At 40.1% G+C, this 18,716-nt stretch overlaps 1 protein-coding gene across 2 annotated transcripts in view; it reads left to right on the forward strand.

The window, feature by feature from the left end:
• The window catches only part of SYNPR (synaptoporin), an 88,642-nt gene extending 78,055 nt beyond the window's left edge, over positions 1-10,587 (forward strand). For both annotated transcript variants that reach the window (XM_042454296.1, XM_042454295.1), the window contains 2 exons: positions 6,048-6,239; positions 8,280-10,587. In XM_042454296.1, coding sequence (XP_042310230.1) covers positions 6,048-6,239; positions 8,280-8,558 — 471 coding nt within the window. In that variant the 3' untranslated portion in view covers positions 8,559-10,587. The remainder of the gene's footprint in view (positions 1-6,047; positions 6,240-8,279) is intronic.
• The last annotated feature ends 8,129 nt before the right edge of the window (positions 10,588-18,716 follow it).

Below are 18,716 nucleotides of genomic sequence, written 5' to 3' on the forward strand. Positions count from 1 at the left end.
TTGTTGTGTGCCATTTCTGCCTTATGGCTACCCTAATGCAAACCTATCATGGGTTTTTCTTGGAAGTTTCTTCAGAGGAGGGTTGTCATTACCATTCTCTGGGACTAAGAGTATGTGACATGTCCAAGGTAACCCAGTGGGTTCACATGGGTGATCTGGGATTTGAATCCTGGTTTCCAGAGTCATAGTCAAACTGCTACACCACAAATACACAAATTAATGGAACTTACACAAGTGCTGATTTACGAATTACCATTGATTCAATGGGTTTACTCTACTTAGGAATAACAGCAAGCCATAGGCCTTACACAGTGACTGCTGAAAATAGGAGTCTTGATCCCTCTTCTTACCACTCTAGGTGTTCCCACATGCCTCGGTGTGGTGAGTAAGTGGGTTTTGCTCTATGAAAACAAATATCCAGTGGCTAATGCCCCTTTCCATGCACCTTTCAAGAGTTTTACCAATTTTACAAAGAAATCAAGGGAGAAGGGGGTGCATTTGTCAATTGCAACATGAAATGCTATGGAGTTGTTGGCATATTGATTGGATTAATATTCTCAGTATAAAACAAACAGCCCTCAAATGCACCTTAAGACTGATTATAGGATGTAGTTTCAATACTGGTGCTACAGCATTTAAATTTCCCCAAAGTCACAAAAAAAAAATCCTTTACAATATTTCAGTAATTAAAAAAGAAAAGGACTGGAAGCAGTATTAATGACTGCATTGTATAAATTATTCATAGAAAGATAAATGGTGTGTTTGGGGATTTTTGTGCTGAGCGTTTAAAACAAACTACATTTTATTGCAGATTGATTTTTCTTGTCATACATGTGGCAATTTTTATGTCATATAAACAGAATTCAGTACCTCTGCAATGGAAAAAAAAATATTTTCCTTAAATAATCCAGCATGAATGAGTTGTAGAAAGAGTAACTTTCACTATAGTGGAGCAGATTTTGACCAGGTGACCTGTGGGACAACTGAGATACTGTTGATAAGCAGCTTCAAGGTTCTAGCTCCTCTTCCCTTTCATTGTTGTATTTCAGTCTGGACAAATGAACAGCTTTCCAAAGAGAGGATACCTCCAAACAGAGTTTGCTCTCTGTGAAACGGGACACATGATCATGTGAATACCCTCCTAGAAACTATAGACATACTTTCAGAGTTGAAGTGAGAAAGCATTGGAACAGGGGCAATGTATCAAAGCTTTGAAAATTGAATACTTTGCCATTCTGTGCCTTCAAGCAGTTTCTGGTTTATGGCAACCCTAAGGCAAACCTAACATGGGGGTTTTCTTAGCAAGAGTCATTCAGGGGATGTTTGCCATTGCTCTCCCCTGAGGTTGAGAGTATGTGACTTGCCTATGGTCACCCAGAAGTTTTCATAGTCAAGCAGGGAACTGAACCCTGGTCTCCCAGCACTCAAACCACTACGTGGTTTATTGGCTCTCCCCTTCCCACACTTTTATTTTCTCAAACAACAACAACTACAAAAATGTCATGAGTAGAGTAGAAAATTTGTCATTTCTGCTCAATTTCTGTTATTCTGCTGGTTTGTGGTGACTCATGGTGTCATATTTTGGGTAACGATAACATTCATTGCATTGACTTTGTTGTCATTAACCAGCCTCAAGTCGATCCAGACTCATGGCTACCCTGTGGATGAGACATCTTCAAGACTCTCTGTCTTCCACTGCTCTGCTTAGGTCCGATAAATTCATGTTGATGTCAGCTCTTTAATAGAATCCATCCATCTAGCATGTGGCCTTCCTCTCTTTCTATGTCTCTCCACCTCTATCTGTATTGTAGCTGCTTTGGATGCCTTTTCTAAACAGAAGAACAACAGTCTGCAAACATTTAAAATAAGATAAGATAAAATAGTCACTGGACTCCTGTTGATGTAAAGAGCTACTTAATTTTTTTTAAAAAAAAATAATAATTAGGCATAACAGTGAGGTTATCCCAGAATTGCATACCATTGAGCCATAGAAGTTATCATAGTCTCAAACTGCTTTATTTCTGCAGTGCGGAAGAAATTATGCAGTTCTCATTTGGGAAACTGTCAGGAAGAATAATAGCAATGTGAGGTTTTCACACAAATTTCTTCCAATATTCAAATATCCTGAGTTCTGGAAAATTTCTCTGTATAAAAAAAATGGCTTTTTAAAAGAAAAAAATGTAAGGCAAAAATGTGTTTCTTGCACAGGAAACAATGTTTTCTGTACAGGAAACATGTTTTTGCACACAGAGAAAATCCTATGTGTTATTTCTGTTCAGAAAAAGTATCACTTTGTGATGCTCAAATACAAGGAGAATACTGTGCTTATTTATTTTTATCCCACACCAAGAAAAGAACAACAGTAATTATTCATTCTTGCATGCAAGAATTAACTAATCAAAGACTTACCAGTACATTTCTACCATAGTTCCACGGGGAAGTAGGAACTTGGATATTGTAATCAACACTGAGACCTGAAAGTAAGATGTGGCATTCATTTTTACAGAGATTAGATAACTGATCTAATGGAGCCAGGGTTCTCATAATTGAAGCCTGAGGACCTTTGGATGGGAAGGGACTATGCAATGACACCCAAACTTTGGTCCTTAGTGAGTTTTAGACTTCAGCTCCCAGCAGCCCCATGCAGCTTGGCCAACAGTCCCAGTCAGACTGGGAGGTGAAGTCCAAAACAACTAAGGGACCAAAGTTTGGGACTATGGAGTAAATGACTACGGTGTCTTCTGCCACCATTCCCACTCCTACCTCTTGGACTAACAGAGTTTAGTTTAAATCCCTAGAAGTTGGAGGGAGTACCAGAATGTACTATTATGAACTATTCCTGTTGTAACTCAAAGTGCCATGGGCTGTCTTGTTGGTTTTGAATGAACTAAAATTGCCCCAGAACAGGCAGACTAGTTGGAGCAAGGGAGTGATCTGGACATACTTCACAATAGGTCACCCAAAGACATCATCATAATCCCTTTGATCAACAGTGATGGGAAGTCTGGCAAAGGAAGATGATGGCATTTCTAAAGACAAGAATATCTCTTATTAAGGTGTGAGTTTGCCATTTGTCTTAAGAAATGCACAACTCTCAGCTCTTGGTTTGAGAACATTTGCTGAAGCCATAAATCTTCTGTCCAAACAATCATGGACACATCCACTGCAACTCCCATCTAATATGCCTTCCTGGAAAACCATTTGGAATAGTTAATTATTCCCAGTCTTTGATTTCTGTCATCAAAGTGGTTTCAACATATATTATATTAAAGTAAAATCCCATTAATACAAAATGACAGAACAATTCCACTTCAATAACAGGAGAATGACAGGATAAGCATGACGTTGTATGAAAATCTTTCATGCGATCGCAGTCAATTGCAGTTCGATGATGGGACACTGACAGGATAAGCATGACATTGTATGAAAACATTTTTGCAATCATACCGTAAGGATGGGACAAGGACATCCTTTTTTCTGTCTGATAATCTCCAATGTGCTATGCTGTCATTTTTTCCATACACATCCCATTGCCATGGCACCTATAGCCATTGTACTTCTGCCATAAAACTGTCTCCTATGCCAATGGCACCTCCTAGTTACATCAGCCAACAGTGTCATGGCCACTTACTTTACCATGTATGTTCTGTTATTTTATTATTATTATTATGCTGTTCTCACTTTTATTGATTGGAGCTTGGTGAGAAGTTCCAAGAATAAATCACTTGCTTGGATATGGCTTCCTCTGACATCAGGTCACAGAGAGCTTTTGGTGTTCTGCACCTATTTGACTGGCATAAACATGTACAGATATGTATTGGTTTCAGTAATTAGAATGTTCTTAGAAGAGGGAAGGAGAGTGTTAAACCTCCCTTGGAACAAGCCCTGAGGCTACCTTCCTTAGTGCACTGTATTTTAGTGAGACTATGTAAATAGATACATATTCAAGAACTCAATAGGAAACCTACAATGGGCATAGAATCCCCTACACCTTGTAAAAAAGACATTTCCAAGTCAGTGGGCTATACCTAATCGAAGACTAATAGCCTGAACTTTCTAACGCTGTTGTGACTCCATTACCTTCAGGAAAGGTAATCCTGATTAATAGCGGTGCCACTGCTTATACATCTCTTTTCAGTAATGTATTTCTAGTTCACAAGCAAAAAAATAAACAACCATAGTAAGCCATGCAAACATTATAGTGGTGACATTTTCATTACCTACAATCTGTGAAAATAATTATATGAGTTATCACAATCCATATAAATCAGACTTGTGATTCTGTGTGGTCTCAGGGCGAAACCAACACAAATAATCTGAAATATGTGTTAATGGAAGGCTATTTGTTTATTTAATCCCACACCCCCCATGTTTCTGTCATAATGTTCAGTTCTTATTCTCAAGTCAATCCTGAAAAGTAAAATAGGCTAAGGGGTAATGAAAAGCTTGAGGTCACTCCTGCCTGTCTCTTTCCTTAATTAGCTGTCCCAGGGAACTTGGTAGGGTGGTCAGGAGGTTACTGACACCAGCATTGATGGATGAGTCTCTTACCCTTGTGAAGTTCATTACAACTCCTTTCCTAGGAAACTTGAGGAGAAAATCTCTGAACTCCAAAATAACCTAAATACCACTAATGCAGCAATCCAAACACCCCTGTCAGGTATCACAACCTGGTGGCATGAATGTGATATCTTAAAGAATGTGACCAGTTAGGTACCACAAAATATCCTTCCTGCATGCTTAGAGAGGGGGTATGACTTGGAAGGCCCAGATTGTGGTTAATGTTTCTTTGCTGGGGGGCAGGCAGGTTGGTTCCATTAAACTAGCAGTACAATTTTGAAGAAACGTACTCTCTACACTTTTCAACAACCACCATCCAGTTGAAATGCCAGTTTTCAGGGCAGGTGCTGCAGATGATACTGAGCAGGCAACTACAAACATTTTTAGAGGACTGTGATTATCCAAATCCATTTCAATCAAGGCTTAGATCTGGCTTTGGGATTGAATCAAACTCAGTTGCCCTGATGGAGAAAGGGAGAGGGGACTATGATCTTGTTGCTTTCACAGTTTCTCAGTGGTTTTTGAAACCATTGGCTATAGCATTCTCCTGGAATGTGTCTGTAAAATGGAGGTCAGAGACTCTGTATAGCAGGGGTTCCAGTCCTATCTGCACGGCTATCTAGGAATTAAAACTAAAGGGAATGGCCCTTGGATCTTTGGTACCCCTGGTGTGCATTATTCTTTTCCCATCACTTGTTAGCAACTATATGAAGCAACTGAAACTGGTCATTCAGAGATATGAGGCAAGATGTCATCAAGAAGCTGATAACAGATAGCTCTGTTTCTCCATAACATCTGAAACAGATGAGACCATGTGAGACCCATCTGGATGAAGTGGTTGACTAGATGCATGCCAATAAACTGAGCTTGCATCCCCACACCTCCATAAACTGAGGTGATATGAATAAGTGGTCCCTGAATCTAGCAAATAGGCCGATTGCCTGTCCTGGATAGAAGGTTGCATTCCTGAAAGAGTAGGTGTGCAGTCCCAGAGATGATCCTAGATTAATCACTGTCACTTCAGGTGGCCTCAGTGGCTAGGAGTTGTTTTACCTGCTTGACTCTTACAACAACTGCCATTCATGGACCAGAATAGCCTGACTATGGGGACTCATGGCAAGCTTTTAGCCTATGAAACACTGTTTAACCACTGGTTCACATGGTTAAAGTGAAAAATTGGTAAGGTGTGATGTTTTTTACCATGTGGGTTGACTCACAATTCAACAATTAGTTCACTGGTCAACTCTAACTGGGACTAACCAAGAAAAGTTGGACTAATCTTTTTGTCTGCTTTCAAACAAACATTTCCCAGCATGATTTCTGAAATGGAACCATCATGTGGAAGATTGCATTTGAGTCTTCTTTGGACTTTGTGGGTAGGCTTTACCTGCCTCCATCCTCCCTTATCAGACATTCTATTTTGTAATGCTATTATTCTCATTATATACTGAGCATAAACCTACATATGTTTGATCTGGTTTTTGCAGGACTTTATTGTGACAGTGGTGTTTTCATTCTTGTGGCTTGTGGGTTCCTCTGCTTGGGCGAAAGGACTCTCTGATGTGAAGGTTGCTACTGACCCAGATGAAGTGCTGTTACTGATGTCAGCTTGCAAGCAGCAGTCCAATAAGTGCTTTCCTGTGCGCAGCCCTGTTATGTCAAGTTTGAATACTTCAGTTGTAAGTATTTTTATTTTATTTTATTTTATTTAAAGAAAGAAAAGAGACAAAACCATTACCATCAGTAGAAGTAGGACCAGGGATTTTTCTTTCTTCCTCTGAAGCCCCCTTATTCAAATGTCCTCAGAAGATGGTCTAAGGTGCTCTCTAGTGCATCTACACTGTAGAAGTAATGCAATTTGACTCCACTTTTAGGTGCTGTAGTTCCATCTTATGGAATCCTGAGATTTCTGGTTTTACAAGGTCTTTAGGCTTCTCTGTCAAAGAGTGATGGTGCATGAGAAAACTACAAACCTCAGGATTCTGCAGAATGGATCCTGGAATTTGTAGTTTGTGAGACAGCAGCACTCTTTGGCAAAGAAGGTTAAAGTGGTGTCAAATTGCTTTATTTCTACAGTGTAGCTACACCCCTAGAAAGCTCAGAAACCCCATGGAACACTGGATTTATGCCACTCAAGGAAATGGACAGTCACTAGCTATGGCTTTTTATTTCCTGCCAAACCAATGAGATCCAATATGAACCTCTACAGTTAACCTAATTATGGCTCCTTGTGAGTGTAAATATATACACAACTAAAAATATTGCACAACTGAACCTAGAAAGCCCACAATGGCTGACATTCTGTTAGTGGTATATGCAGGTGTAAATCAATCTTATACCTGTGTATTGGGGAGGGGGTCATTGCAGAGAATAATATTTCCTTCCTCACTCCACACCAACCAAAACCCCTTCAGTCCTACCATAGATCACTGCAGCTCCCTCAGTCTGGCAGCCATTTCATGCCTGAAAAAGTGGGTTGGTGGTTTGATCAGAGACCTTTCTGGCTATGTCTCTACAGCTAGGCATGAAATGATTACACCATCTACTCAGATATCTGGAGGACTGCAATTGATCTCAGCAGAGGATGTAATAATTTTCTGCCACACGCTTCTCCGTTCACCCAGGCAGAGAATGGATGGGAGGGATGGGGCTGCAATGACTCTATGCTAAGTCTGGGGGGGTCAGTGAATGGCCAGCTATAGACAGTCCTGCATATGGAACTACTTTGCTATACTGGACCGTACAGCATGCAACCACAGTGTAAGTGACAAGTGCTTCATATCACTACAATATTTTTTTAAATGTTAGATTGATTCAATTGTTTACAGCAATCAAGATGCACTGATCTTGGAAAACAGGTAACATAACTTGATAACTGGGTGCTTTTTTAAAAAAAAATAGTATCAATTGAATGAATAAATAAATAAAAATAAATTTAATAAATAAATATAAACCTGCCAAGTGAGAATTTGAAGTAGAAGTGATTTGTTATTTATCTATGCTTATGGATGATTATGACCATGATTGTGTTCTCCAATGATATCTGCTCTGCCTTACATTATTTCTGTTGATGTCGTGTGCCTTCAAGTTGTTTCCAGCTTACCATGACCCTAAGATGGGGTTTTCTGGGCAAGATTTGTTCAGGGATTTGCCATTGCCTTCCCCTGAGGTTGAGAATGTGTGACTTGCTTAAGGTGACCCAGTGGGTTTCCAGTGCTAATGCAAACCTTGTTCTCCAGAGTCATAGTGCAATGCTCAAACCACTACCCCATGCTAGCTCTCTCTTACTTTTATCATTTCTTCAGGGGTACAAAACCTTTCAATAGTTCAGTAGTTTAGTAATTTGAAAAAGTGAAACAGTTGACTCCACACCTTTATTAACTGCAACGGAAAGAGCGACAAAACAGAGAATGTTTACAGTTGTTGTCTTTGAACTAGGAGCTGGGAGTCTTGCCACTGACAACACCAAAAGCCAAGAGTCTTTGGTAGATTCTTATTTACCCAAATTGCTTGTAGCCACGGTCCAGAAACAGAGTGGCAGCTAATCACTTCTTTCAATTTGGCATGGACTGCCTGCTGGTGGAGTAACAGACAAAAAAGAAAAATGTGTCAATAGTGTGCTTTTTTAAACAAATAAAATTCCTATTAGTTGAGCTAGAAGGAGATGAGATGGTGCAGCCATGTAATTCAATTAATGTCTCACTCTGCTTCTTCTTTAGGTCTTTGGATTCTTGAACTTTATTCTCTGGGCAGGAAATATTTGGTTTGTTTTTAAGGAGACCGGCTGGCATTCTTCAGGCACAAGATACCCTCCAGACACCATGGAAAAACAGTCTGGCAGCTATAACCAAGGTGGCTACAATCAAGACAGTTATGGTCCAAGTGGGGGCTATAGCCAACAGGGAGGCAGCTTTGGTCAGCAAACCACGTATGGCCAAGTGGATGAATTTGGTCAGCAGCAACAGAGTGGTCCAACTTCATTTGCTAATCAGATTTAGCATTTGCAGAGTTCTTAAGCTGAGTGTTGTATGTGGAAAGTTCAAACACAGTGGCAGGAAGCAGATTTCTGAAGTTTTTGAATAAATGTGTCAGAATTTCCTCTTAATCAAAGGTCTACGGGTACCAACCAAGGAAAGTGGGCTGTGGCTCTTGTTTGTTCATATATGATGCATCTTCTCCTTGTGAATAGATGACTGATGATATATTCATCACAAGTGTGAATTGGAGTAAATAATTGTTGTATGTACTGTATAGAAACCTTTCATGGTAGTTTTGTACGTGTATGGTAGCAGCACTTTGTAGCCTGGAGTCTGTAGTATATATTATGCATAACACAGTTAAATTAGCATTAGATTTTCTTCTACATTTTAGTGAAGAGCAAAATGTATTTTCATATGATTTCTGATTAATCTATCTGTCATAATGCATGCACTGCAACTCCTAGGTTTTTAACATTGCCTGTCTATGACTGTTAGTTTGTCTAGTTCAGTTTTTTATGTTTTGCTGCTGGAGAATTTGTTTGGCATTTTTCCTGATTAGCAAATTTGCAGTGTGTCTTAGTGCATGAAGCTGCATAATTTCACAACAGAATGTTATGGACTGTGGAAATGGGGTTTTTCAGTACCGCCACTACTCTTTTTAATTGGTTTACTTGTTTAATATAACATTTTAGATAATGTTCTCTATGTATGCCTATTTTATATATTTTACAGAGTTCGATCAATGGCTTACGCAAATCCTGAATGCAGCATATAACTAAAACAGTTTTCCTTAAAAGGGCGTTCAGAAATGCCTGCTGTAAACAGACCATTTTCCCTCTGTTTAATTAAGCACAGTATTCCTTCCATGAATCCATATTTCTATTGATGTTTTGTGACTCTTTGAGCGTGAACTGTGTACTATAAGGACCAAGTAACTGTGTTTACATGTTTACAAAGATATTTATTTATTTATTTAGGGTAACAGAGGTGCAGATATCAGTAAAGTGAAATTAAGAGGAGGGAATCTTACACAGATTGCTAGTACACAACACTAGAAAAGAGTAGCTTTTCCTATATTGCCACTGATGATGAAGAATGTTTTCTCTCTCTATGCTGTTGCAAAGTTGTTCCAGTCATTATAATGACTACTGGATTTGGTGCTATCTGTAAGTGGAAGGAGAATGTCAAATGGACGATCTCAGCAATCAAGAACACAGGCCCAGTTCTTTAACAAGGAAGCATAACAGAGAAATCCTGCTGTTTTCAGATTGTGCATAATCTTTTCAAGAGGGGAGGTTAACATTACCATTCAACCAGTGTTCTGTAGGGAGTTTGTTTTATCACCATGGGAAGAGAACATAACCAGATATCTGCTGCTAGATAGGTAGTTTTGGTCACTTCGTTTCCTAACAAATAAACCAAACCCCACACACTTAGGTTCCCAACTCCCACTCCTAAGCAGAACCTAGTTTGAAAGCAACCTCTCCTATACTGTAAGAAAAAACTGGGCTTTTGCATTCATTGTTTTGTGACATGAGTACTGGGATGCTTCCAGAAAAAAATGTCATCTGGCAAACTGGGCAAAACATTTTCTATCTAGCCAAACAAAGTCTGCCCTCCAGTGTTAGTAATCACTGGTGCATGTTTTATGAGCATATCTAACATCAGGGTTAAGAGCAGAACCTTGCCATAGATCTGTTTAACAAAGTGATTCATCCCTAGAGTGACAAGCAGTTGATAACTGTTCATCTAGAACACTCAGGAGACAACAGCAAAATGAGGTTCATCTTAGCCTCCCTTTTTTACTCAGTTTGCAGCCTACAGAACACACCACTGGAGAAAAAAAAACTGAACATCTGCATTTCTAAATAAAAGTGTATTTGTCTATAATATCATTGTATGAGCTGTAAATGTTCAAAGCATCTTTTAGCATAAAACAGCATAGTCACTTAAATGATTGTTGTAACCAATGTATGGCTGCTCAGTCGATGAATCAATATTGTGATATATCTATTTGACCCTAATAAATAAAGGTTTATTGCATACAGTGCTTGGTTGGTTCTACAGCAACTCTGTAAGCCAAAGTGTGACCCTTGGTGTGCCACATCTGTTTTTGCAACCCTTGGCCCATCCATGCTCTCCAGGTGGTTGTTTTTCTGCTCAAACTCCAAAGATGAATTGCCTTTCCTTGAATCCTCCAGGAGGAGAAACAATTTTGTTATATTACAAGCTAGAACTGAAATGGATTTAACTGGCATGCTTACTATTTGATTTACACAAAATAACTGACACTGTAAAAGTGCTAAGTATTTTTATTGTTGCACAAAAACTGAACTAGAATATAGTGGTTACACATTCACATTCACATACAGGTACACACATGAAAGCCACTATTTTGACAGCAATTACAGCTGCAAGACTTTTTGGGAAAGTTTCTATCAGCTTTCTGCCTATGGATCATGAAATTTTTATCAAATTTCCATGGCAAAATTGCTCCAGCTCCATCAGGTTTGGTGGGGTCCATTAGTGAGCAGCCACTTTCAAGTCTTGCCAAAGAGTCTCAATCTGTTGAACTATGGGATTTGACTGGTCCATTCTCTGATATTCAGCTTCTGGTTTTTAACCTTCATTGTTACTTCAACTGTGTGTTCAGGCAGATCATCATCCTGTTTGATAATGAACTTCATCCCCAACCTCTGAGGTGAATTATTTGCCATAGCTCAATGGGCACATTCTGCTGACAGTGGTGGAAATGGAGTTGGACATACAGTAATGTTTCACATGGCAGGTACACACTGTGCATTTGGGGTTGTTCATTGTGCATTCCTTGATGTGCATTTCACTTTGCACAACTGTGTCATTGACATGTGGGCAACGTTACTATACTGCCTAGGGGTTACATATTTCTGTTGCAGCATATCTCCACATGTTGGCATTTATGTTGTGCTGAGGGCACGTTTGATTGTAGCCAATAATTGTCCTGCCTTTGGTTTGATCCACCTTGCTTTCAATCCTGACTAGGCCCCTAGGCCCTGCCAAGCAGAAGTATCCCAAAGACATGATGTCCCCACCACTGTGGGGTCATGTTAGGCCCATGAGTGCTGTTGACCACACAATGGCTGGAATTCTCTATCACAATCTACATTGCATAACTTTATGTATACTTAGCTACCTAGAAAAGGCACTAAGAAACCCTATTAGCGATTGTGAAGATGCCTATCAGGGCACTGGTGAGAGTATTCCTATATGCCTTGGGTCCTACCAATGTGCATCCGCACTCCCCTGGCTGGTGTCCTGATGTACATTGATCCTGCTGTGCATCAGTCCTATTTCATATTCATTTTGCTGGTTCCCCTAAATAGTAACATCATGGCAGCCTCTTGCTGAATATGAAACTGCTGTTGTGATACTGCTCAAATATATTTCCCACAGCATATGTCCATTCACAAAAATGCAAACCCTTTATTGAATTCCAGCCATAACTTTGGGTGGTGTGTGCCTTCAAATCGTTTTCGATTTAAGGTGAACCTAAGACGAACCTGTCATGAGGTTTTGTTGGCAAAATTTGTTTACCTTCCTCTGAGGCTGAGAGCATGTGACTTGCCCAAGGACACCCATTGGGTTTCATGGCCAAACTGGGAATTGACTCCTTGTTTCCAGCATCATAGTCCAACATTCAAAGCACTATGCTAGTACTCTCACCTTAACATTGTTGTGCATCAAGTAGGAACAATGCAAGTAAAATCCATTTCAGTTCTAGGTTGTAACACAAAAATAAATGGAAAAGTCAAAGGAAGTGGTACTGAATATATATCGGGGTACCACAGGGTTGTGTCCTGGGCCCAGTGCTATTCAACATCTTTATCAGTGACTTAAATTAAAGACTAGGGGGCACGGTTATGAAATTTGCAGATGACACCAAATTAGGAGGAACAGCTAATATACCAAAGGACAGGCAAAGGGTCTACAAACCATGCCGTATGGGGAACGACTTAGGGAGCTGGGGATGTTTAGCCTGGAGAAAGAAGGTTAAGAGGTGATGTGACAGCCCTGTTTAAATATTTGAAGGGATGTCATATTGAGGAGTGAGCAAACTTGTTTTCTGCTGCTCCAGAGACTAGGACACAGAGCAATGGATGCAAGCTGCAGGAAAAGAGATTCCACCTCAACATTAGGAGGAACTTCCTGACAGTAAGGGCTGTTTGACAGTGGACTGAGGTCTTTAAACAGAGGCTGGATGGCAACCTGTCGGGGATGCTTTGATTGAGAGTTCCTGCATGGCCGGGGGTTGGATTGGTTGGCCCTTGTGGTCTCTTCCAACTCCAGGATTCTATTATTCTATATCCACATGGTATGGTGGGTGATCTGGCCTCAGTATATGGGGATCAGAGTTCATGAACAGAAGACAAGAACCTACCCTCCTTGCCACGTTCTGGAAAAATGGTAATGGAAGAAAGTGTTAAAGAAACAGTAGAAACAGATGGAAGGGTCATTAAGCTGCTGGCTGTCTAATGCCTTCTGTAAAGCTTAGCTTAACCTTAGCTTAAATGCCTCATTTGCCATATGGCCAGATCAGCCATAAATAAGACACATAGCAATATATGTACAAGAGAATTAAAAACATGAATCATAGTCTATTTCCAATCTGAGCTGTTTGGTTTGCAGTGGGTTAGTTGTCTCAGGGAAACTGAAGACATCATGAATATAGAGGCCAAGACATCACATTGCTCAGTGCAGCTTAAGAGTTCTGCAGGCAGAACTCTGCTATGTCTCCCCACTCACCATGCCCAGGCTCATAGCTATTATAGACCTCCCCCCCCAAGAATGGTCACTTTATAGGATAGGGAAGAGCAAGGGCATCACTAGGGGAGTGGGGGGGGGGGGTGCAGACTGCACCAGGTGACACTCTAAATGGGTGTGACACCACTGCTTCCCAAACATCTGTCTTTGGCAGAAACAGGCTGAGGCATTTGCCTGCATCCCTTTAAAATGCTGGAGCTCAGCGGAAGAGATGGGGGGAGTGGGGGGAGGCTTAGTGGGAGGAGAAGGGAGAAACTTCAGGTTTTTTAAAAAAAAATAAATAAATCACATAATACCAAATTTTTACTTTAACCACATTAAACTATGTACATATAAATCTATTTAGGCTGTGCATATGATACTGTAATTTAATGGTATAATTTTAATTTTGCTAGTTGTTTATGTTACAACTATTACCATTACATTCACTGATATACGGGAATTATGATTAATGAGTAACATTAGTGCAAAAGCATTACTAAGGATTCTGTACAATGTGATATAGGAGGAGGTCAGTGGGGGATATGAGACCATGAGTTACTGTACTGGGTGACGCCAATTCTTGTGACATCACTGGGAAAGAGCACAAGGATTGCAGAAGTTTCTGGCTATGCTCTGTCACCCATGGTGGGTAAGCCTCTGATCATTGTGGAGGGTGGAAGAAAATAACAATCTAAGATATTCAGATGACACCATACTAGGAAAAAATCATACTTAGCACAATTATCAAGGAAAGTTGAGGAAGAGAGTGCAAAGACAAGATTACTGCTGAATGAGAAGAAAACAAAAATAATGACCATGGAGGGTCTACATAAATTCAACCTAGATAATGAGGAAATTTAAATAGTTAAAGATTTCCCATACCTTGGATCAAACATTGATCAGAATGGAGATTGCAGTCAAGAAAGAAGAGGACCAAAAATAGGAAGGGTAACTATGAAAGAACTAGACATGATTCTAAAGTGTAAAGATAAAACAACTGAGCGGTAAAGTTAGAATTGTCACAGTCATTATATTACCCATTACGGTACTATATACAGGTGCAAGGGCTGGACAGTGAAGACAGTCAACAGAAAGAAAATAAACTTATTTGAGATGTGGTTCTGGAGAAGAGTGCTGAGGATACTGTAGACGAACAAAAAGACAAACAGATGCAGGTAGAAACATCAGACTGCTGAGAACAAATCCAAGCGCTTTCAGATGTTGATGCCCAGTAAGACAGCGAAAGGATCATTCAAGAGTATCTATGCAGGTATTCTAAGTAGCTGATCTAGAACCTTGACCCCTTTATTTCAGGTTTCTGGAGAAGACTCTTCTTCAGATCACATTTCCAACTTGTTCCCCTGCAGCTCTATGTCAACAGGAAATACTTAGCCTTTTGCTTCATATATATAGCTGATACTTCCTAAATGTCCCTAAAACCCCACAAGACATGACCTAAGGGCCAAAATACATGTAGCATTGTTTTATTGTACATAAGGTTTTGTTTGGTTTTGTTTACTTTACACAGTCTGGGTGAGGTAGGGGGCTTCCTAATCCAACTGCAATCTCAGCAAAAGAATATTACTGTTTTATATTATTAGTCTTACATAATTGCTCACAGGCAAGGAATGGTTTAATAAAGCAGTTTGTTGAAACAAGCCACTTGTTAAAGGAAAGAAAAATCATTTCCCAAGAGTAAGAGGATGAGGAAGAGCAGGAGAATATGGAATGAACAACTCAGGAGCCTGACAACTATTGGTTCATCAAAATTAGAATCTATCTGTTGGGTCAATTATTGATTTGTAAGTCAACACATAGGTAGATTGCACTGATTCAACAAGCCACTTGTTAAAGGAAAGAAAAATGTTTTAAAAATCCCCAAGTGCCTAACTAATCTATTTTGGAAGAAAATTATTTCCCAAGAGTAATCAGGGAGCAAGAAAATATATATACATTCCAGCATAAGATAAAATTGTGCTTGTGTATAAAAGTACTGTTCACAATCCAGAATATCTTCACAGCATACCCCTAAGAAAGAGTGGGGGAAAATTGACACAAGGATGCTGACTTCATGGCAGACATGGCAAGTCAATTGTCTTTTTAGAGGTCTTATTTTCAGAGATGGCAATGAATGGAATTGTAGTCCAACATACCTTACATATTCCTTACATATCTGTGAGGAAGGACCTTGTGGGAAGCTGGTCTACAACAACAAGACGGAATCGACACTGATTGTCCCTGAACTAGTGATGTAAAGAATATTCTCCAAAATTAAAAAATTAGTAGAAATATGTCTAATTCAAAAATTTCAAAAGCATTTTAGAGAGAAGAAATTCTGTTCACTTCTCGATCAATGAGTAAGAATTTTGATTTTTAATCATTTCCAAATGAAGTAAAGAGACGAGACTTTCAGCTGACAATTTGATGGCCAGAATTTGGGTATTTTGCGTAAGAAAAGCTACCATTCATCCTGGATTTTACCAGAGGCTATTTCCTTTGTTAGGGTGATTCCCCCCCCCCATCTTTGCTCACTCACAGCTTTGCTTTGAAAAACAAAAGAGAACAAAAGGGGAGGCCTTCTGCACCATGCTCTGCCATTCAAATTCTCACAGAAGAGAAGAAGGGTGAAATCCTAGCATTGGAACTTGGGATTCCAAGGGTCATCTTATCCAACCCCATTTTTTGATACACCACACTCTCTTATTCATGGATATTTTTAACTCTCCTTGCCAAATAAATATATATATATATAGAAAATACAATGCAAAATAAAAGTAGGTTTACCTTAGCATCACCTTGAGAGAGCTGGAGAGAGAGGTTTGTCATGCCCTACCTCTGAGGCTGAGAGAATGTGCACTCTCCTTGCCAATTATTATTATTATTATTATTATTATTATTATTATTATTATTATTGCATGACCTTAGCATCACCATGGGAGAGGTGCAGAGAGAGAGAGTTGGTCATGCCCTGCCTCTGAGGCTGAGAGAGTGTGACCCTCACAAAAGAGAAGAAGGGGCAGAGTGAGGTGCAATGGCAGGAATTCTGTCATGATGGATAAAACCTAGCATTCAAAGGGATTCCAAGGGTCATCCAACCACCCCCCCTTCTACCATGAAGGAATACCTAGGAGTTGGAGTTGAAGCTGAGAGCATGTCAATTGCCCAAGGTCAGCCATCTGTGCAAAATATTTCGGTAGCTGCTGAAAGAAAGAGAAGAAATCACCTTTTGAAAGTGGGACTTGTGGAACGAATATTTTTTTAAAAAAATCTCATCAAGTTCTCAATGAACAAGAAGAAAAACATGGGTTTCTCAAATCAAAGAGGGAAGAAGGAACGGTGATGTATTAATATTATGAGTCAAACAAGAGCCCTCCTTTTCACTATGCTTTTTCCTCGTCTTAGGATAAGACATACCTGGTGTAGCCTGTAGCATCAGTCTTGAGAGGCGGATCTCTTGTAGGACCTTCTAAGAGGGAAGAAGGAACGGTAATGCATTAATATTATATTAATATTATAAAATAACACTGCCTCCTCCCGAATTCGTCCCTTCTCGCTTGCTGCCCCTTACTGCTGCAACCTTCTTCCCTCACATGCACACCTCATCACTTCTCTACCCAGTTTCAAAACTGAATTAAAGATTATATTGTTTAGAGAAGCATGCCCAGAGGTGAGCCCCTCTCTGACACAGGAACCCTCCTTTTAACCATCCATCAAGAAGCCAAGCCCTTCCTCCAGTCCATCTGCCTTGGTCCAGGCCTCGGAGGAGAAGAAGATCTGCTGGACCTGATCCTATTCCCCACCACTCCCTTCTCCTTTTGTGTTGTGTCTTTTAGACTGTAAGCCTGAGGGCAGGGAACGGTCTGACTAAAAAATTTTATGTACAGCGCTGTGTAAATTTACAGCGCTTTATAAATTAAGGTTAATAATAATAATAATAATAATAATAATAATAATAATAATGATAATAATAATAATATGAGGAGTCAAACAGGGGCCACCCTTAACTATTCTTTTGCCCAGTCATAGGATAAGACGTACCTGGTGTAGCCTGGAGCATCAGCATGGAGAGATCTCTTGTAGCACCTTCTAAGAGGGAAGAAGGAACAGTAATGCATTAATATGAGGAGTCAAACAAGAGCCATCCTTAACTATTCTTTTGCCCAGACTTAGGATAAGACGTTCCTGGTGTAGCCTGGAGCATCAGCATGGAGAGATCTCTTGTTGCACCTTCTAAGTAGGAAGAAGGAACAGTAATGTATTAATACGAGGCGTGAAACAAGGACCACCCTTAACTATTCTTTTGCCTAGTCTTAGGATAAGACGTACTTGGTGTAGCCTGGAGCATCAGCACGGAGAGATCTCTTGTAGGACCTTTTAAGAGGGAAGAAGCAATGGTAATGTATTAATATGAGGAGTCAAAGAAGCGCTACCCTTAACTATTCTTTTGCCCATTCTTAGGATAAGACGTACCTGGTGTAGCCTGGAGCATCAGCATGGAGAGATCTCTTGTAGCACCTTCTAAGTGGTAGGAAGGAGCGGTAATGCATTAATATGAGGAGTCAAACAAGAGCCATCCTTAACTATTCTTCTGCCCAGTCTTAGGATAAGACGTACCTCGTGTAGCCTGGAGCATCAGCATGGAGAGATCTCTTGGAGCACCTTCTAAGAGGGAAGAAGGAACAGTAATGCATTAATATGAGGAGTGAAACAAGGGCTACCCTTAACTAATCTTCTGCCCAGTCTTAGGATAAGACGTACCTGGTGTAGCCTGGAGCATCAGCATGGAGAGGTCTCTTGGAGCACCTTCTAAGAGGGAAGAAGGAACGGTAATGCATTTATATGAGGAGTGAAACAAGGGCCACCCTTAATTATTCTTCTGCCCAGTCTTAGGATAAGACGTACCTGGTGTAGCCTGGATCATCAGCATGGAGAGGTCTCTTGTAGCACCTTCTAAGAGGGAAGAAGGAATGGTAATAAATTAATATTAGGAGTCAAAGAAGCGCTACCCTTAACTATTCTTTTGCTCATTCTTAGGATAAGACGTACCTGGTGTAGCCTGGAGCATCAGCATGGAGAGATCTCTTGTAGCACCTTCTAAGTGGGAAGAAGGAACAGTAATGCATTAATATGAGGAGTGAAACAAGGGCCACCCTTAACTATTCTTTTACCCAGTCTTAGGATAAGACGTACCTGGTGTAGCCTGGAGCATCAGTATGGAGAGATCTCTTGTAGCACCTTCTAAGAGGGAAGAAGGAACGGTAATGTATTAATATGAGGAGTCAAACAAGAGCTACCCTTAACTATTATTTTGTCCGGTCTTAAGATAAGACGTACCTGGTGTAACCTGCAGCATCAGCATGGAGAGATCTATTGTAGCATCTTCTAAGAGGGAAG

The sequence above is a fragment of the Sceloporus undulatus genome, chromosome 2 (assembly GCF_019175285.1).
Source record: "Sceloporus undulatus isolate JIND9_A2432 ecotype Alabama chromosome 2, SceUnd_v1.1, whole genome shotgun sequence".
Classification (NCBI taxonomy): domain Eukaryota; kingdom Metazoa; phylum Chordata; class Lepidosauria; order Squamata; family Phrynosomatidae; genus Sceloporus; species Sceloporus undulatus.